Genomic DNA, 23,740 nt, shown 5'->3' with positions numbered 1-23,740 from the left:
AGTATGCCTGCAATTTTTAAAATTTATTAAATCGTTCCTCTGATCCATTATCAACAACACTCTAATGCTTACAGGGAATAAAAGTAGAAACAATTTCAAGTCCTTCAGCATCTAGCTAAAATCTTGGTCCTAGCCTGTTTCCATGTGGCTGTCCTCTCCGGCCAGTGGCTGTGTTGGCTTACCCACAAATGTACCTGGCTGATCCTGCCTCTTTAGCCCTGCTGCTACCCCACCACAACATTGTCACCCTCTGTACGTATAGGGAGGCTGAGACGGTAGTCTCAACCGATCATGGCCTACAAGACCCTTAGGAATCTGCCATCTGCCTATCTCTTCCCTCACACTTTCTTTGTTTCTCCGTCAGGAAAGTACTTTCCTACCTCCAGACATTCGCCATTACTCAGCTGCCTGGAATGCTCTTTCTTTAGCATCTTTCATGGTTGACCTTCAGGTCTCATCCTGAAGGTCGCTTCATCTCATGTGATGAAAGTCAATCCATGCAGAGTACATCTCGTACCTCATTATGAGTGATTATAATACATTGTTTATTTCCTTCAAAGCACTGAGAACCATCTCCACTCATTTTGCTTATCCTTTCTTCCGTCCTCCCTTCCTTCCCCCAACAGAACAGAAGCTCCGTAAAGGCTCTTCCCAGTCTGTCCTATCTCCTTCATACCCCCAGTGTCTAGTATAGGGCTTAACAAGTGCTTTACGAGTATGTTCCACGCATAAACGAACAGCTCCTCCACAGTCTCCCACCTCCATAGTTAATAATAATAATATTTATATGTATGTTTCTTTTTTCTTTTTTAAAAATTTTTATTTATTTATGATAGAGAGAGAGAGAGGCAGAGACATAGGCAGAGGGAGAAGCAGGCTCCATGCACCGAGAGCCCGACGTGGGATTCGATCCCGGGTCTCCAGGATCGCGCCCTGGGCCAAAGGCAGGCGCCAAACCGCTGCGCCACCCAGGGATCCCTATGTATGTCTTTTTAAAAAGATTTTATTTATTTATTCATGAGAGAGAGAGAGAGAGAGACAGAGACAGAGACAGAGACACAGGCAGAGGGAGAAGCAGGCTCCATGCAGGGAGCCGGATGTGGGACTGGATCCCAGGTCTCCAGATCAGGCCCTCAGGGGCTGAAGGCGGGGCTAAACCACTGAGCCACCTGGGCTGCCCTTATATGTATGTATTTAGTGCTTCCTTTGTTCTAGCAGTTACATATGTTATCTTACTTAATGAGTCCCCTCCTCCATTCACCTCCTGTAACTTGTACAGTAGTTATTATCCAGGCCACACATTCTGTGCTTACTTGAAATTTATCCTCTTGCTTTGTTATTTGATATATTACATGCATCACTCTTTTTGCTCCAGTGAAATGAAAATTGTTAGTGCTCCCCCATATCACACAGAGTGTTCATGGTATGCTGAGTGACCAAAGATATCCCCCCAGGGTTATAAGAGTCACATAATAAAAATTTTGATAAGTTATGTTTATTATAAACTTCAGACAGAAAATCAAACCCAATATACAAGGGGACAAACTCTGTTCTACCAGTAAAATGCCAAAATGGTTAAGGCAGGATAGTTTGAACTTTGAGGTAGGAGATATGCAGTTCAACCCCCTCCATTTCCAGAAGCATTTGCTAAAATCTTAACTTTCCAGCAAAAAATTGTCCAGCCGGGCAATAGTGTTTGCAAAACCAAGCATTGGGTTACCTGGGTAGCTCAGTGGTTGAGCGTCTGCCTTTGGCTCAGGTCGTGATTCTGGAGTCCTGGGATCGAGTCCCACATCAGGCTCCACGCAGGGACCCTGCTTCTCTCTCTGCCTATGTCCCTGCCTCTCTCTGTGTGTCTCTCATGCATAAATAAAATCTTAAAAAACAGAACAAACAAAAAAACCAAGCATTATTTCACACTGAGAAGTACAGCAGCAGGTTCCATAAGAAAGGTTCCCAGCATTAAGCTTAGACTACTGGGTTTTGAAATATCTGCTTTGCTGTGTAGTGGAGTTCCAAGCTGAAGGTCCCTCCAGTGTGCATGATCTCAGGAATCTCTTTGCACATCTCTCAGCAGTGGAGTGGGGAACCCGGAGTCTATTTTGATGAAGATGACAGGAGGAAGATCCTCCTAAACTCCTCCAGATTCTTCTACAGTCTGGAAATTCTGTCCTACATCTCACCTTGGGTTTCAGTTGCAACCTGTTAGTCCAAGTTTTAAGCTCAGATCAAAAGAAACATCACTGATCTCCAAGGAATCCACCCTTTATTGTAAAAGACAACTGTCACGGGCAGTCTGCTCTGCTCACCCCATGTGGGTATGGCCCTCCCCAAGGCTACTGGTAAGTTTGGAGTCCCCAGGGGCTCTTATCTACATGGGAATGAACCACAAGAGTCACTCGTGAAGTCTCAGACTCTGAGTACACACAGCAGTGATTTTCTTCTTGGGTTCCACCCTGGAGCTGATGTGTGCAATCAGGAAAATGTCACCTGTCTCTCCTCATTTGATAGGTCAGCCAGAAGCACCTATCCTGGGTGTCCTTCTGGATGTGCTTCCTCCAAGAGACCCTCCCTCCTATCAAAAAGGTTCTCTCCATTGAACCTTAAACTCCACAGAAACAATTGTTCATTGCAATAGAATATGGACAAAGCTATACTTTGCCAAGCGTTGTTTTTCAGTGGTCATGGTTGTAATTAATTGTCATCCTCCTAATGACACACATTTTCCATTCCAGATGCTTGAAGTTCTTTCTCTGCTAAATAGTTTAGTAATTATCTCTTTGGCCACTACCTGCCTCCCCCGGGGAACCGCCTGCCAGAGTGACCTCTACTCCTCCCATCCATTTTAGAGTCCCTATAAATTAGGACGAACTCTTGCCATCTTGAGTAACTTCATGACCTAGCTTATTTATTTGTGGGAGTGGAATGTGGCTATCTTTTCTCACTTTAAATTAGGACCAATGGGGACAAGCACCATCAAGGCAGCCATGATTTATCAGAATGCCAGTTTTTCAAAATTCTCAAGTGTACAACATTCCAGAGTGTAGACCGAATAGGAGGAAAAGAAACGAAACTTATTGTCATGATCCTGTCGGGGTAAACCTTGGGTAGAGCCAAGTCCTCACCTTGGCTCAAGGGCTCACATTTAGATGGAGACGTCATCTCCCAGTGAGACCAGAGAATCCGAGTGTGCGTGTGCACGTGTGCGTATGAGCAGCTCGCTCACCAAGTATAAATCAACATTTACAATATGCCGCAGGGTAATCCTGTTGGTATTGCGTTTTTTTATTCGTTCATTTAATATTTAGTGTATCAGGAACCAACCCCCACTTCTCCCCTCCTCCTCCAACCCCTCCCCACGCAAGAACCAGTCCCAAGGCCCTGGGGTCCTGACTCGGCGTCCTACCAGTAGCGGGGAACAGGGTGGGCGGGAGACTTGGAAGACGGGGTTTGGGCGGCAGGGACCGCAGGGTCGGGCAGCAGGCCTCGGGAGCCTGGGCTCGGGGCTCCAGCGCACGCCCGGGAAGGCCCGGCGGAGGGAGCGCCGCAGCACCGCGCCGGCCAACGCGCACCGAGGCAGCTGCGCCGCCACCTGCCCGAGGCTTGGGGGCGGGGCCTCGCGGGATGGGCGGGGCCTCGCGGGATGGGCGGGGCCTCGCGGGAGCCGCGGCGGGGCACCTGCGGCCGGGAGGGGGGCCGCGGCCGGGAGAGGTGGGTTGGCGGCGGCCCGGGGGCGGAGGCGGCCCCCGCGGCGACTCCGGAGGCGACCTGGGCCCCGCGCACCGCGGCCTGCGAGCGCCCGGAAGGGCCCGGCCTGCGCGCCCCCGGGGGTCGGGGGCTGGGGGCGGGAGCGCGGCGGGAGGGGCTTCGAGCGGGTCTGCTCTTGGTTTCCGTTTTCCTCCTTTCCCCGGGCTCATCCCCAGACCGGAAGGTGCCGGGGCCGAGCGGCGCCCAGGCCCACCCGCCCTGAGCCTCCGGAGTTGGGCCACGAGGGCGCCCGCTGCTCCTGGACCCCGCCCATCAGAGCGGCCCGGGGTGCGCCTGTCTGGACGTATCTCCCCCAGGTGAAAAGTGAACGTGTGGTCGATTTGAAGCTGGTGCCTGGGGGGAAGGAGAAACACGCTGGTGGGCAGATTGCAGAGGGAGAGCCCTGAGGGGCGCCCCGGTGCCTCGGGCCCGTGGCGTGATCCTGTCGGGCGCTGGACCCCGCGGCTTATCCCTCCCAGCCTTCCGCACAGCGCCCCGAGCAGCCTCCGAAAGCCAGTTTCACCGCTTTAAACGCCTTGCATCCTGATATTTTTCTGTCTCCCCTCCAGATCCTCGACTCAGTGACGCAGAGCCTTTCAGGGTTGGCTGCCAGCCAAAGCCCAGCCTCCCGATGCAGTCTGAATCCAGCCAGTGTGAAGAGGAGCCCCCTTCCCTCCTGTGGGGTTTGGATCCGGTATTCTTAGCCTTTGCAAAACTCTACATCAGGGATATCCTGAACTTGAAGGAGTCCCGCCAGGTACAAGGTATGTGGCTGGTGAGCCTGGAGGTTGCCCAGTGCTGCACCTGCCTGCACCGCACCCTTGTTTCTTCAAAGCTGCACAAAGCCGGGGCATAAGTGGCTTTCAGGAGAGCCTTCTGTGCTGCGTGCTCTGAAAATGACCTAGCGTGGACTCTCGAATGAGTTCATTTCTGTGCAAGTTAAAAAGCCTAATTCTTACTTTTGTTTTTTTTTAAATACATGCTTGGAGAAGTAACCTTTGTACCCAGGAATGTTTTTGTCTGCGGTTGAGGTCTTTCATATTTTAATAGGCTCAGTTGTTTTTCTTTGGGACAGCTCTTGGTGGAAAGCTCACTGGACCAGACGTCTCTAGGCCTTACTCCCTGGCCTGGGCATGTGACTCACCTGTAAAAGCTTAGGTGTCTTCTTTGTAAAAGTGGGGATTAACCAGGTCTGATCTTTTCTTTCTTTCCTTTCTTTCCTGAGAGACACACACAGAGAAAGAGAGAGGCAGAGACATAGGCAGACGGAGAAGCAGGCTCCGTGCAGGGAGCCCGATGTAGGACTGGATCCTGACTCCAGGATCACGTCCTGGGCCAAAGGCGGGTGCGAAATCCCTGAGCCACCCTGGCGTCCCAGGTCTGATTTTCTTATGGGGTTTTGTTTTGTTTTCAATTAATCAGAACCAAGTAATATAAACTTCCTGAGAGGAAAGATGTCATCTGCCTTATTCAGCTATGTAATTCCAGTGCTTAGAACCGTGCCTGGCATGTAGTGAGCCCCCCACCCCCCCCAAAAAAAGAAAATGGTAGTTGGGCAGCAAAGCATTATAAATAAATGTAAAATGAAAGAAAACTGTATTTTAAAGTGGTGGTTACTAAAGATAGGTTCTTCATACCTAAAAATATAACAAATATAATTTGGGGTAGATTTAAATAATTCACATAGCTGTGTATGGATCTTCACTTTACTGTGTTAAATGAGAAGTTTGGTTAAACTCTGCCGTTTTGAATGAATAGCAAGGTGTGAGTCAGAAGTAGTCAAGAATCTCAAATATGCACGGTTTTAATGAAAGGATGTTTTATGTGTTTCCAGTTCTATGTACAAATATATTTGGATGACCTTATTCTAAAGCCTTTTATGCAGATTTTTCACCACACCTTGGTTTCTTAATTATTGTTGGAAATGGTCTGGTTTTGTTCTTTTCTTGGAACGCAGTCGTCCTCCCCCACAGTTGTCCATTTTCCAGAACAGGCGGATATTCTTCATAGCTCATCTCTGGAAGAAAGTAATTCACACCAAATGCCAGCCTTGCATTTGAAAGAAGGTCTTAATGAAGGTGCTCAAGGAAATTTCAGGACATGATAGGGACTTAACACTTCCTATGGATGAAGTACTTTATGATGTATTAACAGCAGATCAAGGAAACCTGATCCTGATGGTCTTTGCTGTAACACTGATATTCAGATGTGATTTTGTTGCCGTGGACTAGGGAGACTTGACCCTGAGGCCTCCATCCAGCCCTTCCCAGGGATATTGCCAGAGGTTCTTGATCTCATTGCAAGAAAGAATTCAAGGAAAGACCAGACATAAAAGTTGAGTGGTGCAAATCGGAAAGGTTATTAAAGTGAGAGTACACCCTCAGCAAAGAGGGGGACAAACCCTAAGAGACTTCTAACTGTAGGAATCAAACAGAGGGTTGCCGTTGGGGAGGTAGGTGGGAGGGTGGGGTAACTAGGTGATGGGCATTCAGGAGGGTGTGTGATATAATGAGCACTGGGTGTCGTATGCAACTGATGAATCACTGAACTCTACCTCTGAAGCTAATAATAGACTCTATGTTAATTAATTGAATTTAAATAAAATAATTTAAACAAAGAGTGTACTTGAGATGTGAGAGCAGGTGAACTCAAGGGAGAGTTGCACCCCAGGTTTTGAGTTCCTGTCTTTTAGACAGCTAATTAGGGGATGGAATATTTATTACTCGGGGAAGGAGTTTTTTGGGGGAGCAGGGTTTTATGCCTTTTCTCCCTTCCTTGGCCAGGGTTTTTGACCTTCTTTGTCTGAAGCCTGTTTGGTTTGATCTAGCCTCATGTGACTTTGTTTTTGGAGTACTGCCAGGACCCAGCTCTGACCTTCCCCCTAATAGTTAGCCATGACTCCCCCTTTGCTGGCCTCCAAGCATCCTGTTAACAACGTAACTGCTGACTCTTAACAGTTTTTAAAATGAAACATCATGGTTGAAGCAGACACCAACCATAATTTCATGAGGGAGATCCTCTTTAGATTATACTGTAAGGCTCTAAGGGGTGGAAATTCCCCTTGTCTCAGTTCTTATTTTTGTGTTGTGTTTGGTTTGGTTTGGTTTGGTTTTGAGGCTAAGGGCTGTCCATGTCTGAAAGAACAGCCACATGATTAGAGGACTGGGATTTCCAACCAGGTGACATCAGCCCAACTCCTTAGGAAAGGAGAGGTGCTGGAGATTGAGTTGAAGTGTGGCCAGTGGTTCAGTCATGCCTGCATAATGAAACCCAAATAAAAACTCTGGACAGGGATGCTTGGGTGGCTCAGTGGTTTAGCCCCTGCCTTTGGCCCAGGGCACGATCCTGGAGTTCCGGGATGAGTCCCACATCGGGCTTCCTGCATGGAGCCTGCTTCTCTGTCTGCCTGTGTCTTTGCGCCTCTCTCTCTCTCTCTCTCTCTCTCCATCATGAATAAATAAATAAAATCTTTTTTAAAATTTTTTATTTATTTATTTATGATAGTCACACAGAGAGAGAGAGAGACAGGCAGAGACATAGGCAGAGGGAGAAGCAGGCTCCACGCAGGGAGCCGGACGTGGGACTCGATCCTGGGTCTCTAGGATCGCGCCCTGGGCCAAAGGCAGGCACCAAACCGCTGCGCCACCCAGGGATCCCCATAAATAAAATCTTAAAAAAAAAAAAAAATCTCTGGACACCAGGGCTCAGGTGACTTTTCCTGGTTGATAATCATACATTGATTTGTCAGGAGGGTAATGTGTTCTGTGGATGTCGAAGCTTTGTGTTTGGACTTTCCCAGGCCTTGTCTGATGTATCTCTTTAGATAGTCCTGATTTGTACCCTTTATTGTAAAACTGTAGTCATAAATCTAGTACCTTTCTGAGTTGTGTGCCATTCTAACAAATTATCAAAGCTGAGAGATTTAAGGACTCCTCGAATTTGTAGCCAGTTGGTCAGAAGTGTGGTTGGCCTGAGAACACCCAAATTTAGGGCCACTGACTAAAAGAGCAATTTTTTGGGAAATCGTGCCTTTAACTTGAAATTTGACCTTACTCTGCATGTTTACCATCAGAATTGCCTTGCAAAATGGTTGCAAAATGTCAGCTCCTTTAAATTAATCTGCAAATTTATGGTTACACTAATAAATACTATGAAGTTTGTAGTGGTGGTGGTGGTGGTGGTGTTTATAGGTTTTAGCGTCTTTTTTAAAAAGATTTATTTATTTATTTTTGAGAGACAGTGAGTGTTGGGGAAGGAGCAGAGGGAGAGAATCTTAAGGTAGACTTCCCCTGAGTGTGGAGCCCGTCAAGGGGCTCAGTTTCACGACCCGCGAGGTGATGACCTGAGATGAAATCAAGAGTTGGCTGCTTAACTGACTGAGCCACTCAGATGTCCTAGTTTTGGGGTCTTTTTGGCTTTATCTTCTTGTTTATAACATACAGCAATACTCTTTATTATTCTAAATAACCCTGTCAGACTTGAATAATGGGATAACTATTATCTTCGTTTAAGTCAAAATACAATACATATATGTTATGTAATTCTAGAGGGTCCGATGAAGAGGAAATAGGGTATTCATAAGAGTCATATTAAAAGTAGTATCTTAGGCATTTGAATGCTGTTGGACATCAATTAAATAATGGCAGTTAGACTAAAAAGATATAAAATTACTTTAAAAAGAGAAAACAAGGGTGCCTAGGTGGCTCAGTTGGTTAAGCGTTTGCCTTCAGCTCAGGTAATGATCCCAGGGTTCTGGGATCGAGCCCTGCATTGGGCTCCCTCCTCAGTGAGGAACCTACTTCTCCCTCTCCCTCTGCCATTCCCCCTGCTTGTGCTCTCTCTCTAATAAATTTTTTAAAATCTTAAAAAAAAAAAAAAGTGAAAATAGGCGACTGTCTTGCTATGGTGGTGGCTGTTCAGGGATGGGCTGCTGTGAAAGCTGCATCACACCGTGTGTAACCCTGTAACCCTGAACCCTCCCGGCATGACCCTCCTTCCTGGGACCTGATGGTCAGCACCTGGAACAAAGGCAGCTGAAGCAGAAGGACTGCCTGGGGAAGGCCGGCAGCTCCAACTCCTCCTCAGCCAGTATCTGTTATCTTGGTTATTTTCTCTTATCTTTCTTTCAGTCAGTGGAGCCACCATCCTTTTCTTTTTTTTTTTTTTTTAGCTCTTTTGTCGTGGGAGAGAATCTTGTGTTGATAGAAGGAAGTGGTCCTCTCCAGTTCTCATCATGCCTCCCACCGTAGTCTTGTTGCTTATGCTTCTGAGACTGTGGTTCATGTTGCTCTGTTGCTCTGTGCTTAGGGAAGTGTCCGCTCTAGTCCCAAGCAGTGTGTTTCCTCCTCACTTGATTTTCTCTGAATGTTTTGATTCAAGCCATGTGTTATTTTCTTCTGAATTCGTTTTCCGTTGTTCAGAGATGCTTTAAAAAAAAAAAAAAGATTATTTATTTGAGAGAGAGAGAGAGCGCACGCGCGAGAAGGAGCGGGGAGGCAGGATCCCCACTGAGCCCGGAGCCCTACATGGGGCTCAATCCCAGGACCCTGGGATGGTGACTTGAGTTGAAGGTTGACACTTAACCGACTGAGCCACCAGGTGCCCCAGAGATGCTTTTGAGATGTTTTCTGCATCAATCACGAGATTAGAAGGATTTTTTGCATCTTTGAGTGACTGTCTGACCTTGAAGGTGAGCCATTGTCAGTCTAGAAGATAAAGTTTAGGGGGCTACTTTTTCTCTACTTTTTTTAATTTTTATTTTATTTTATTTTATTATTTTATTTTATTTTATTTTTTATTTTTATTTTTATTTATGATAGGCACACAGTGAGAGAGAGAGAGGCAGAGACATAGGCAGAGGGAGAAGCAGGCTCCATGAATCGGGAGCCCGACGTAGGATTCGATCCCGGGTCTCCAGGATCGCGCCCTGGGCCAAAGGCAGGCGCCAAACCGCTGCACCACCCAGGGATCCCTACTTTTTTTTTTTTTAAGGAAGTCTGTTGTGTCCTCAAGTAAAGACCTGTTCACATTTTCATTGAGTGGCCCAACCCAGTTTTTAACGTTGCAGGATTGGCCTCCATCACAGGTGACTTGACTTTACTGGCTTCTGTCATTAGTCCAGTCTTGTCCAGTCTTACCACTTTTTTGTATGCTTCAACCCGGGCAGAGCACCTTTTGGCTAGCTCTTTTCCCCTTCTCAAAGGATGTCGGCTCTTTACAAACACCATAGCAGCACATACCAGGGTGTCCTAGGGAAACCCAGAGAATCCTGGGACTGTGTCAAGTTTTCAGACGTCACCAGCAGAGCACCCCGTAGTGGGTCTAGGACCAGCTGGAGAGACATTTCAGGGGCAGGTACTGGGCTCCCCAGTGGCTCCCAAGGCTTCCACGGTTGTGCTTCCTGCTACTAATGTCCTGGGAGCCGTAACTGACCATATGGAACCCTGTAGAGTGTTCTATCTCTAATGCAAACAAATGCCTGGCAACCAGGACAGACCATTGAGATGGGGTCAAGGAAGGCCAGTCAGGTTCCAGAAAACAGTTCTTTCTAACTTTGCTCTGCTCAGTGCACAAACAGAAAGTGTTACTACCTGTCCAGTGCATTTAGGGAAGCAGAAAGGGCTGGCTGAAACCAGAGAACAGCCTGGAGCTCAGGCCACTCCAAGCCCCACCTGGTCCTACAGCAAAACAAAGCAGTGCCGTGTCATAGCTCTTTGCATGCTAGCATGGCAGGGCACGGTGCCAGGGTATACTTCAGTAGAGGACCCCGCGCCCACATCCCTAGATGAGGCTCGTTCTCCCGATTTAAACTTCCTTCTGATGCTGTGTGATGTCACCTCCCGCCGTGTCTCTGGTCTCCCTGTTTTCCAATTGATCACATCCTTCTGCAGCTGTGATCAAGGGAATGTAACTGCTGAAAACTAGCTCGTGATTGGCATATTATGGACTTAATAATATGAAATAATAAATAAAAGTATATATACTTTATATAGCATAATATACTATAATGAATAATAAAAGTGTGTATGTATAAATAAAAAATATATAAGTATAAACATTTATTTATATAAGTGTGTGTATATATATACACACTTATATAATTTATATTATATAAATATAAATTATATTATTTATATATACACTTATATAAATAAAATAACTTCTTTCTGCTACTGGGAAGTCTGAACTTGTCTGCAGAGGTCCTGTAGGGCTCTCCCTCTGAAGTCACCCTTTTTCCTTTGTGTTTGGCCAGTGCAGGGAGGCAGGGGCAGGGGCCCCAAAGGTCTCATCATCAAAGGTAGTAACTAAAGGACCCGGATATCAGTCATAGAACTCAGGAGAAGTCGATCCAAACTGTCTTGCTCTTAAAATTTCATGGCTTTTCTGTGGAGCCAGTTTGTCCCCACTCAGCCTAAGTGTTCCTGGAAGAGGGTGACCCTCCTTTGAGGATGAGAGTGACTCCGGCTCCTTCCCTTGTGTGGCCCCCCACCACGCCTCCTTTGCTCTGCGCATGGTCTCTAATCCACTAAATCATCTTGAGAAGGATGCTCTGCCGGGGAGAGGGCCCTCCTTTAGGCTGAATTTGCTACCATTTTTTCCTTCCAAGCACATCTCACTCTCTAGAATCTCCAGCTGACTGAAGCTCAGAGCCTCCTTATCCATCCTCTGAGACTTGTCATGAGTGACTAGTCCTCAGCCCCTTTAGCCACATGGGGTACAAGAGAGCTGTCAGCAGAAGCCAGTCTGGGGGTTTTGAAGGGCCTCAGGGTTCAGCCCACAGGTCTGTCCCACCCCCCAGCCCCATGGATATGGAGGAGAGAGGCTCTGACCAGGCTTGGTGGGGAGGAAGAATGTGGCCAAATGTCTATGCTCATGAATGTTTGTTTACAGTTCAGATCTTTATGTAAAAAGGAAATTGCCATTTAAACAGTTACAGCGTCTTTCTGAAAGTAAAGAATTTAGCCATCATAGGGGGAAAAACAGGCTGGAGAAGATTTTAGTCTGGATTCATTAGCTATAAGAGATAGATACACATACAAGTAGTTTAGGCCAAAGTAGTAAGGATGTTAGGGGGCTGCAGACAGGAAACTCTGCAGGAGTCAGGACAGCACTGGGACCTGAAGTTGGAGTTAGGAACTCACTGCAGCCAGGAGTCCCTGTGTCCCTTCCCAGGTCCAAAAAAAGGCCTCTGAGTATTAGTGTAAAGTTTCTCTTCTCAGGTTTCTCTTCTGGCAGGAACCTACCTGCTGGCATCTGTCCTCTGGGTTTTGAAAATAGAGTTTTAAAAAAGAGGAGCTTTGGGGGCACCTGGGTGCCTCAATTGGTTAAGCATCTGACTTTTGGTTTCGGCTCAAGTCATGATCTCATGGGTTGTGGGATCGAGGCCTGCATCAGGCTCCATAGTCAGCAGGGAATCTACTTGAAGATTCTCTCCCTCTGCCCCTCCTCCCATTCACTTGCCCACGCACACACTCACTTGCGCACTCTCTCTCTATAAAATAAAGCTTTTAAAAAAAAGAGAGAAGGTTTTGAGTTGTTATAATTTGCTGGCTCCAGAGAGCAGTGTTTTATAACCTAATTATCTTCTCTTTAAAAAAAAAAAGTCACTGCTCATTCATAGAAATGATGACTGGTGTCCTAGAAAAGCATTAGTAAAAAAGTCAAAGAAACCTTTCTTGTGATTTCCTCTCTTTCTTTTGCAGTCCCTCAAAATAGATTTGGTTTCATAATCTAATGACTGTTTTTAAGCCCCTTGTGAGAAGTCCACAAGGAGGCACCTTTCATTTTCGCTAGTGGAAAGAAGATTAACCAAATCTAGTTGGATAATGGTTTTCTCTGTTCTGCATTAGTACATACTTCATTAAAGCCCAACTTTCTACTTCTGACTGAATTTCTTGGGGCCTGCCATTTGTAAAGGACTGATTTTTTTTTTTTTTTTAATTTCAGGTGTATTTTTTTACAATGGGCATCCAATAAAGCAGGTAGAGATCTTGGGAACTGTAATTGGAAGGAGAGAAAAAGATGCTTTCTACAGTTATGGAGGTAAGAGCAATTGTGCCTGACATTGAGTGTATGTGGAAGCACCTCACTTAGCTGAACTTTGCATTTGAAGCAGCCCCAGCCTTTGAGAGCAACTGGGGACTGTCAGAGAGCCCATACACTTGTCCTTTATCATGGGCCCTTTGGAGCCACTGACATGGACTAAGTGTAAAATGAAGCAAAAGGTAGGAATGACACTGATGAATACTGTCAAGGGACAGCTGATGGGGAGTTACGAGGTAGAAGAATTAAAATATGACAGTCTAGGATTTCTGGTAAACCAGGGACAGACACCTGGTACCTGAGGCGGTAGCTATAAATAGCAGTGAATGGTAGCAGATGTTTATATTGATACCTTTAAAATTAAAAAGACCAGATTAATGTTAAAGAAGACTCTTCAAGAAGACAGGGAGGTATGAAAAATAATTGATAAGATATATATCCAGAATAGTATTTTTAAAAAGCTTTTTGGTACTCGGGTAAATACGCATTATCAGGAAACTTCCCTTCCCTCATCATGGTGGAAACTAAATAAAGGATTTCTACAATTTGGACACCAGTAGTTAGTATTGTGAGTCTTGATTTTTTTTTTTCATTGAGTTTAATGTAAGCATTTTATTCCGTTGCCTGGTGCAGCTCTTTTTTTTTTTTTTTTTTTTTGTGCAGCTCTTAGAGTCTCTGCAGTTAGGAGGACAAGCTAGGTATCTTGTGGGAAGCTTAACTTCGGATTCCAAGCCTTTGCTGTAACTGACATTGTTGCTTTCTGTTGTGTTGCCTTGGATTTGCGTTCTCACTCTACTGTGGAAAGGTAGAGGCCATTGAGCTAAGGGATCAGGAACATTTCACTGGCAGTGTGTGTGTGACAGATAATGTATAGTATAGATGCAATGTCATTGCATTTCTTCAACATGTATTCATTTTCCTGAAGATGATTGTCTTGTGCTTATAAAATAACATGTGAGGGACGAGGTTGCCCGCGCTGCCTTCTTTTCCTTAGCATATGTTTTTTAAAACTCTAAAATAGATCATCTTGTCAGGCATCCCCTCACTGAATCTCTTCTCTGCTTTATTTTACCAACGGTATCGGTTCTGTTTCTCTCCAGGTAATTCAATAAGTATTCAGCAGTTTCCTCTAGCATACTCAGCTGTGGGCAAGTACATTTTCTATAGTATAGCAAAGTACTTCCTCTCCAAATACCAGTGATGGAGTAATAATTTCAGTTAACAAAGCACTTTTACATGTGTAATTTATAGTGTTATTCTCCCCCTAATGTTTTGAACTAGAAAGGACAGAGGTTCTTTACATTTTGTAGACAAGGAAAATAAGGCTCAATCACTTGTTCAGGGTTCCACTGATGGAGGTTTATGGTTTATAGGCCCAATCTATTTATTGATTCCATTGTGCTATATAGTCTCCATATAACTCAGTTAGGTTTTTCTCTCCCCCATCACCTCACCACTCATTTGTCACCAGAAATCAACTTCATCTGTATGAAGGTTTTGTTTTTGTTTTTGTTTTTGTCTTTGTCTTTGCTGGGGACACTATATTTTATTGATGGCACATAACAAGGTAGGGCTCCCCAAGCCCCCTCTTTTCAGGGGGTCTGGGATGGAAACTGTTCAGGTTAGGAGATTCTCAGTATATTGAGGGGTGAGTTGGGGTAAGGATTCCGCAGCAGCTGAGGGCCTCTCTCTTTCTCTTGCTATCACTGGGGCTCGTGGTCTTCTTGGAGGCCATGTGGACCATAAGGCTCACCACCTGGTTGTTGTAGCCAAATCAATTGTTGTACCAGGGAATGAGCTTGACAAAGTGGTCATTGAGGGTAATGCCAGCCCCATCATCAAAGGTGGAAAAGTAGATGTCCCTGTTAAAGTCACAGGAGACAACCTGGTCCTTAGTGTACCCCAGGATGACCTGAAAGGGACTCTCTGATGCCTCCTTCACCTTCTTGATGTCATTATATTTGGCAGCTTTCTCCAGGCAACAGGTCAGATCCACAACTGACACATTAGGGGTGGGGACACGGAAGGCCATGCCAATGAGCTTCCTCTTCAGCTCAGAGATAACCTTGCCTATAGCCTTGGCAGCACTAGTAGAAGGACAGATGGTGTTCTGGGCAGCCCTTCAGCTATCATGTCACAGCTTCCCAGAGGGGCTGTCTGTGGTCTTCTGGGTGGCAGTGATGGCACAGACTGTGGTCATAAGTCCCTCCACAATGCCAGAGATGAATTGTCATGGATGACCTTGGCCAGAGAGGCCAAGCAGTTGATGGTATAGGAGGCACTGCTGACAATATTGAGGGAGTTGTCCTACTTCTTCTGGCTTATGCCCATCACAAACATGGGCCCATCATTAGAAGGAGCAGAGATGGTGACCCTTTTGACCCCATGTTCCAGTTGAGCCCCAGCCTTCTCTATGGTGGTGAAGACCCCAGTGGACTTCACTCAGTACCAGCATTGCCCTATTTGATATTGGTGAGATCTCACTCCCAGAACATGGAGATGGGTTTTCCATTGATGACAAGTTTCCTGTTCCCAGCCTTGACCGTGCCATGGAATTTGCCACAGTGGAATCATATTAGAGTATGTAGACCATGGGCTCATTGATGGTGACAGTATCTACTTTGCCAGAGTTAGAAGCAGCCCTGGTGAGCAGGAGCCCCAAATGGCCAAATCCACTTACTCTGACCTTGGCAGTCATGTCTCAGGGATGCAGCTGGCACTATACCAGAAGATGCAGCTGTCTGTCGAATAGGGAAGAGCAGAGAGCCCATCTCGTTTTTGATTTTCTGTTTTTTTAGGTCACGTGAAAGAGGCTGTTTGAGATGGTAGTCCTTGCCCTAAAACCAGGCAGGTACTGTCCCTGTGACCTCAAGGGGCTTCACTCAACCCCTTTTCCCATTATAAAAAGATCAAGGAGATCTATTTGATTCTTCCCCAATAAATGTTCTCTTTAGGGTGGACAGGACACATCTGTGGGCAGTGGGAAAACTAAAAGCATCTGAAGGTTGGAGTAATTGAGAGTAGGAGGAACTTTCATTCTTGTGAGGCCTATTCAGAGGAGAACTGCACCCTCTCTGCTATGTTCAGGGCCAACTGCCAGGTGGCCACTCCTTGCTGTCCTGGGTCCTGCTCCACCTGACTCACCACAGGCCTGTCCTGGGGATGTTTCCTGTTCCCACTGACTCATTGCATGGCTGAGACAAAAGGCCAGTGGCCCCAGCATTGCTGCCCGACTGGAGAGGGTGTTGTGCCACCCTGCAAGGGTGCTCCTCTTCCGGTGCACTCCAGCAGCCGGACCTTGGCTGCCAAGGCACAGCACCTGCCAGGAGAGGTTATAGACCAGAAAGTTTTCAAGGGTTTGGTGGCAGCGCCCTGAGCACTCAAGAGCACTTGGCAGCAGCTCTATTGCAGACTTAGAATCCTGGGAGGCCACCTTCAATGTCCTCACATTTTCTAGAACAAATGTTTATGTGCTCATATTTTTTATTTTACATGGTAAACCAAGATCTTACATTGACCAGAGAAGTAGTGTGCCTGGAGGTGCCAGAGTTTTTTCACTCAGAATGCCCTTGTTGCTTTATTTTAAAATGATTTTCATTATAAAATAAAATTTAAAACCAGAGAAAATTTTACTGAAGTACATAAAAGTCATGTGAAACCCTATAAATAAGATAAAAATAACATCAGTGTTTGGGTGAACATCCCTCTTAAAATTTTTTACTTGTTCCTAATAATGGAAAAAAAGTATGTCTTATTTCCTTGTACTATTATGCATATTTCTTTTTCTTTAATATTTCTGAAATGAGGCTTACAGTTAGCATGTACATTCAGTGTGGCGTTCTTTCCCACACTCCAAAAAAAAAAAAAAAACCTGCTATTATGGTTTCAATTTCTTAAACTCATTTGTGTCAAAATATGCTATTTAACATTTTACATAAATTAGATTATATATAAAACTTCTTTTTTTAAATGACACATGGATATCTTTTAAGAGCAAGGAACCTAAGTCTTCATTATAACTTTATTCTCATATGGTATGTCATTGTAATTTATTTAATCAATTTTATGTTTATAAGCATTTAGATAATCTCCAAATAACAGTATTATAAGCAATATTGCAACAGGTAGCCTCACATAAGATATATAAATCTATGTATTCTGTTTTTTTCCTTTAAAAATTCCATTTAAAAATTCAACACATTTCCAAATTTGCTCCTTAGAAATTTGATATGAATCTATACTCCCACTAACAGCATATGAAGGTATCAGTGCTTTTAATATTTGTCATTCTAATAGCTGAGAAATTATTTAAATTTGTTCTTTTCCTGGTAACTAGTGAACTTAGTATACTGACACATGTTTATTGGCCATTTTATATCTTCTACGAATTACATTCTTTTTCTTTGCCATTTTTTTCTGGTGGTCTTGGTCTTTATTCATTTGTTGAGTGAGTGAGTTATTTATAGAACGGGGTGGGGGACAGAGAGAGAGGGAGAGAATCTCAAGCTGACTCCCCGCTGTGTGGGGACACGGGGCTCAATCTCACAACCCTGAGATCATGACCTGAGCAAAATCAGGAGTCGGTTGCTTAACTGACTGAGCCACCCAGGCGCCCCCGTATGAGCTCTTTAATATATTAATATGCTAGCTCTATCATTTGGAAAATTGCAGTATGGTATTAATTTTTAGTTGGTCATCTATATCAGACTTTTATTTATTTATTTTTTAAGATTTTATTTATTCATGAGAGACACAGAGAGAGAGAGAGAGAGAGGCAGAGACACAGGTAGAGTGAGAAGCAGGCTCCATGCAGGGAGCCTGATGTGGGACTCGATCCCAGGTCTCCAGGATCAGGCCCTGGGCTGAAGGCGGCGCTAAACTGCTGAGCCCCCTGGGCTGCACTATATCAGCCTTATAAAAACGAGTTCTGATTTTCAGATCTGCTTAAAGAAGTCTCCCCCACACCAGCGATAAGCACAAGTTTCAAAAGTATTTACCCATATTTTCTTATCATCCTTTTGAGTTTACCTGTTTTACATTCAATAAAATCCATCTAGGATTTATTTTATTTTATTTTATTTTATTTTATTTTATTTTATTTTATTTTATTTTATTTTATTTTTTTAATAATAAATTTATTTTTTATTGGTGTTCAATTTGCCAACATACAGAATAACACCCAGTGCTCTTCCCGTCAAGTGCCCCCCTCAGTGCCTGTCACCCATTCACCCCCACCCTCCCGCCCTCCTCCCCTTCCACCACCCCTAGTTCATTTCCCAGAGTTAGGAGTCCTTATGTTCTGTCTCCCCTTCTGATATTTCCTACCCATTTCTTCTCCCTTCCCTTCTATTCCCTTTCACTATTATTTATATTCCCCAAATGAATGAGAACATATAATGTTTGTCCTTCTCCAATTGACTCATTTCACTCAGCATAACACCCTCCAGTTCCATCCACATTGAAGCAAATGGTGGGTATTTGTCATTTCTAATGGCTGAGGAATATTCCATTGTATACATAAACCACATCTTCTTTATCCATTCATCTTTCGATGGACACCGAGGCTCCTTCCACAGTGTGGCTATTGTGGACATTGTTGCTAGAAACATCGGGGTGCAGGTGTCCTGGCGTTTCATTGCATCTGCATCTTTGGGGTAAATCCCCAATAGTGCAATTGCTGGGTCGTAGGGCAGGTCTATTTTTAACTCCTTGAGGAACCTTAACACAGTTCTCCAAAGTGGCTGCACCAGTTCACATTCCCACCAACAGTGCAAGAGGGTTCCCCTCTCTCCACATCCTCTCCAACATTTGTGGTTTCCTGCCTTGTTAATTTTCCCCATTGTCACTGGTGTGAGGTGGTATTTCATTGTGGTTTTGATTTGTATTTCCCTGATGGCAAGTGATGCAGAGCATTTTCTCATGTGCGTGTTGGCAATGTCTATGTTGTCCTCTGTGAGATTTCTCTTTATGTCTTTTGCCCATTTCATGATTGGATTGTTTGTTTCTTTGGTGTTGAGTCTAATAAGTTCTTTATAGATCTTGGAAACTAGCCCTTTATCTGATACGTCATTTGCAAATATCTTCTCCCATTCTGTAGGTTGTCTTTTAGTTTTGTTGACTGTATCCTTTGCTGTGCAAAAGCTTCTTATCTTGATGAAGTCCCAATAGTTCATTTTTACTTTTGTTTCTCTTGCCTTCATGGATGTATCTTGCAGGAAGTTACTGTGGCCAAGTTCACAAAGGGTGTTGCCTGTGTTCTCCTCTAGGATTTTGATGGAATCTTGTCTCACATTTAGATCTTTCATCCATTTTGAGTTTCTTTGTGTATGGTGTAAGATAACGGTCCAGTTTCATTCTTCTGCATGTGGATATCCAATTTTCCCAGCACCATTTATTGAAGAGACTCTTTTTTTTTTTTTTTTTTCCAGTGGACAGTCTTTCCTCCTTTGTCGAATATTAGTTGACCATAAAGTTGAGGGTCCACTTCTGGATTCTCTATTCTGTTCCATTGATCTATGTGTCTGTTTTTGTGCCAGTACCACACTGTCTTTTAGTATAAGAAGTATTCTTGGCTTCTGCTTTCAACACAGGTTTAAACCAGCAGTAAAAAAAAAAAAAAAAATTGCCCTATATTGTATTATTATGTGTGCATTTATAGCAGTCTGATGATGATTTTTTTAAAAAGCATTAAGCCCACTGATCTCTTTTTTGAGTTTCTCAGAAATTAGCCAAAGAGAAAAGACCTCTCATCCTATAGCAAACATCTTTAATTCCTCTGCAGTTATAAATCCAAGTGCAATGGGAATTCTTTGTGTCTGTGTGTAGTTTTTTGCACTAGGGATAAAATAAGCCAAAATTATTTATGTGAGCAAGTTATTATTTTCCATTATGAAAATAAAACTTTGCCCTTCTGCAGTATACTTGGCTTTCCTTACATCTCTTGCAGTGCTGGGGCCTGGGCAGAAGCTCATTCACAAACAGAAGTGTGGATCAGGAAATTTGGGATGCTTTGTCTTGGAAAGTCATTGAGCTGGTAAAGGAGCGGATGGTGACAGAAAGTTGCCTGCCCTCTGAGTGCCTTTCACCACAGACCCTGTTGATGAGCTCTTGTTTCAGGGTGGGAAAGCCAGGCTGATTTTGTTTCTTAGCATTCATTGAGATTTTTGTACTTAACTTCCTGATAACACACCATTTTTAGGAGAGGCACAGACAGGAATCATCAGTACCTGAGGCAGGCTACATGAATGTTGACTTCCTTCTTTTAGGCTTGAATATTACACTGACCTGTGCAGACAAGCAGTTCCCATTGGAGTACCAGGAGAGGTTACTTCTAAAATTAGGATAGTTTTATAAGGGCTTTGCCCATCCACGCTGTTGAAAAATGTCATTTTTGGGTATGGCTGAATGCAATGACAATGTGCTAATTCACTAGCAACACCCAAATCTCTCTTCTATCCTTTTATGCTTCTCTTACAGTGGATGACAGCACTGGAGTTATAAATTGCATCTGCTGGAAAAAGTCGAACAATATCGAGTCTTCATCAGGTACTTTTATTTGACACACTCCTTTACTTTTCAGCTAACTAATGGCTTTTCCTTAAGGTGGCTCATCAAAACAGCTGTAAAGCTAAATTTTCATATTTGTCTACTGATGAATTCTGTTGATCAATTTAAAGTGCTATACCCAGAGCTCTGGCTCCTCTGCAGACTGATGTCAGAGAAAAGCTAGTTGTGTTTCTCCTGTCTCTTTGGTGCTCACTTCCCCCTAAGCCTGCAGAAGTATGACTAGGTTGAGGAGAGTTTGAGCATTTTACTTTTACTGTGGTAGTTATTACAGAAGTCAATATGTGATAGCCTAATTGTTGGTCAGGTCAGAATCCCCTTGATCCAGGCCTATCCCTTGACCAAAGAAAGGTTTGGAGACTTCCTCTTACATGATTGCCACTAGCATCTGTGCTACCAGGATTCAGACTTTCTGAAATCTCAAATACACCAGGAATTCTAAGGCTGATGAGATGGTAAGATAGGATTCCTTTGAAGTTAGCCATTGAATAATATAAACTGAGAAGAAACTTTAAAATTGTGTTTTGAACACATTGGCTATAATTGAAACAGCATTTGGAATTCCTTGAGTATATTTTAATAATTCTTAGGTATTTTTTTAAGTTAAGTTTACAATAAAAAAAAATATTGAGCAGTATTGGTGGTCATTTTTGGCTCTAGAGAAACTATAGCAACTGGGACCTTGTCTTTCTGTTTTACAACTTACACAGCATAGTGCCATGCACAATGGGGTCATTCATTAAATATTGTCTTCTGTAATATCTAACATCTAGCATCTGTCTCCTTGGTGATACATGGTATCTTTCCTCTTTGCCATTAACCTGCCAGAAGAATCTCAGCTTCCTACTTGGACTATCCTGATCAATGGAATGCTCCTTTGCTTAATTTTCTGAGGCATTTACATTTAGAATCTGCCCATCAGTTGTATATAACTTCAGTACTCCATTTCTTAATTTGGGAATATCTTAGTCATTGGCACTGCTTTGTTCAGGGTACTTTGTAGATTAAAAGAATTAAGAGAGACAACAGGTTTTTTTATGCAGCTGTCTCTAGAAGCAAGAATAATAAACCTATAAGACAATCAGATATTTGAATTTTCACATATGTCTAGAGTATTAAAATCATTTGCAGATTTATCATTTTTTTGTTGTCAAAACCTTTAATCAGAGAGTATTGTTTACATATATACTTGTTTCAGATCATGGAGCAGCAAACTTTCTGAACAGGGTTGGATAGTAAAAGTTTTCTACTTTGTGGGCCATATGGTCTGAACCTCAGCTGCTCAACACGGGCATTTTAACACAGGAGCAGTCATACATGGTACATACATGAATGGCATGGTTGAGTTCCAAAAAAAATTTACAAAAACAGGTTGTGGGAAGATTTGGTCCATGGGCTGTAGCTTGCAGATTCCTGTTTTAGACATTGTTTTAATTTTCAAAATCAAAATCAGAATGATATTAGGAATATTATATAATTCTTATATTTAGTAATTTTTTGGATAAAATGGCTACTAATACTGAGAGTGAGATTTTTAAAATTCGTGTAAATAGATGAATAGATGAACAGTCACAGTAGGTAGCCTTAATTGGAAATTGCTTTGAGAATAAAAAGAGAGGGTAACAGTACAAGGAAAAAGCCTGAAAATGATTCTCATCACGTTATATATGAAGTGATATGTTAAAATTATTCCCAACTAGCCCATTCTCTCCTTTTCATTTAATTGCCCTCAGTTTAAAAGCTTTGCGCTAGAACGTGGCCAATGAAGACTAATTTTTTTTTTTTTAATCAAAATTTAGTCTGAGTCAAAATCATGTTCCAGTCCGTTAAGGTATATAAGAAAATGCTATTAACTCCTATAAATGTCCTATTGAGTATACCATTTGGACTAGCTTAGGAGAAAAGTTAAGAAAGCTTGGCCTTTGATACTAGAATTTTAGAGGGCCTTTATCTTCCAGGGTGGAATAGGCTACTTAAGATGAAATCCTGTCAGGCTCCAGCCACTCATTATAGTCCCTAAATTACAGCTCGAGCCATTCTTTCAGCAGCTTGGCTCACCCTTGAAATGAAAGCTGGGCCTCATTCTCACACCAGGCCCCAGTCTGATCATTTTAGCGGTGCTATAGGAAGCATTTATCATTACGTGTTCTAAATTCACCCAAAGTACAAGAGGGCTTGAGGGGATAGGAACACAGATGGAATAACCTTTTAAAAAGTAATACTTGGGTATTTTCTGAAGAAACCTGGTAAGCTGAGTAACATAAATGCTGATGGTGTCTAGATTCCTAGGTGTTGGTTACTGGGTACACAGAATGCTCCATGTTCCCCAGGTTGGTGTTTCCCTTGGTAGAGTAGATGTGGTGAAAGAAAAGTAATGCCTTTGCACTTTATAAAGCCACAGTCATCTAAGCGATTAGATTAAAAAGCAGAAAATGTGATCCATAGGCTAATAGATTTGTTCATTCATTATAGGAACGCTAGCATAAGACAAACCAGAAATAAAACAACAGTAGGAAATAAATCAGCATTTAACAAATATTGTTGATTCAGGTAGATAAAGATATTTTTAAAAGAGGTAACTGTGATCCCTGTCTTCTAGCTTACGTAACGTAACCCAAAGATGGAGTTGTGTATTTACACAGTAAATATGGAGTGTTTTTTTTTTATAATTCAGTAACATTTATTTTACATAAAACAATTTTCAAAGGATACATTTAAAAACCATCAAGATACTAATTTTATTGCATTACAAAAAATTGAGAGGCACAATTTAGTATTCAAATAAACTCTGAGGGGTGGAGGCAGGGCTTAAGATTGCTACCGTGGTGTTCCTTAGTCACTTAAAGGCTCTGGGAACAAGAGTCTTTAATGAGGCAGTAGTGCACTTCATTTAGTAGGAATAAATCACATAAAATATATACTTTTATATCAATCCCAGATCCCAAGATCACACCCTGAGTCAAAGGCAGATGCTCAACCGCTAAGCCACCCAGGCATCCTCTGTCTGGTAGTTTAAAAGCAAAAATAAAACGTCATGGAATTATTAGGTATTTTTTAGGGTGCTAAACATCCAAGTGACCAGAGGCAGTGTAGGTGCTACAAGCATGCACACACTGCTGGCAATACCTTGTAAAAAAAGAATGGTTTGGTGGGGATTTTTTCTGCAAACATTCTGACAATATGTAATGAACTGTAAATGTGTTTTTACTTTTCTATCCAGCAATTCCCAATGAAAGACTCCCCCAAAGAAAACAATAATTTTATTTAGAGAGCATAATTATTCACTTTTACAAATAGCTGACATTTATGGAACATTTCCTGCGGATCTTGACATTGTGCCATGCTCGTGATTTAAGGGTTAACTTAGATCTGGGCAACCACTCTGTGT

The 23,740-nt window shown here is 43.2% G+C and overlaps 1 protein-coding gene and 1 long non-coding RNA gene across 27 annotated transcripts in view; one reads left to right on the top strand and one right to left on the bottom strand.

The window, feature by feature from the left end:
• Positions 1 to 3,627: 3,627 nt before the first annotated feature.
• STN1 (STN1 subunit of CST complex) overlaps positions 3,628 to 23,740 on the top strand; it is a 62,644-nt gene continuing 42,531 nt past the window's right edge. For 3 of the 26 annotated variants that reach the window (XM_049103050.1, XM_035707822.2, XM_025467104.3), the window contains exons 1-4: positions 3,628 to 3,711; positions 4,317 to 4,511; positions 12,694 to 12,789; positions 20,266 to 20,334. In XM_049103050.1, the coding sequence (XP_048959007.1) occupies positions 4,379 to 4,511; positions 12,694 to 12,789; positions 20,266 to 20,334 (298 nt within the window). In that variant the 5' untranslated portion in view covers positions 3,628 to 3,711; positions 4,317 to 4,378. Of the gene's footprint in view, positions 3,712 to 3,839; positions 4,065 to 4,316; positions 4,512 to 12,693; positions 12,790 to 20,265; positions 20,335 to 23,740 lie in introns of those variants that run through there. The other 23 variants (XM_049103055.1, XM_049103067.1, XM_049103065.1 and 20 more) reach the window with 15 other exon arrangements.
• On the bottom strand, positions 5,486 to 10,196 carry LOC112672283 (uncharacterized). Its single transcript, XR_003144147.3, has 3 exons — positions 9,987 to 10,196; positions 8,766 to 9,172; positions 5,486 to 5,764 (listed from the first exon to the last, which is right to left on the bottom strand). It is a non-coding gene; the product is annotated as an uncharacterized LOC112672283 (long non-coding RNA).

This window comes from Canis lupus, chromosome 28 (genome assembly GCF_003254725.2).
Source record: "Canis lupus dingo isolate Sandy chromosome 28, ASM325472v2, whole genome shotgun sequence".
In the NCBI taxonomy this organism is placed as follows: domain Eukaryota; kingdom Metazoa; phylum Chordata; class Mammalia; order Carnivora; family Canidae; genus Canis; species Canis lupus.
This window is presented reverse-complemented; position numbering and strand designations above follow the sequence as displayed.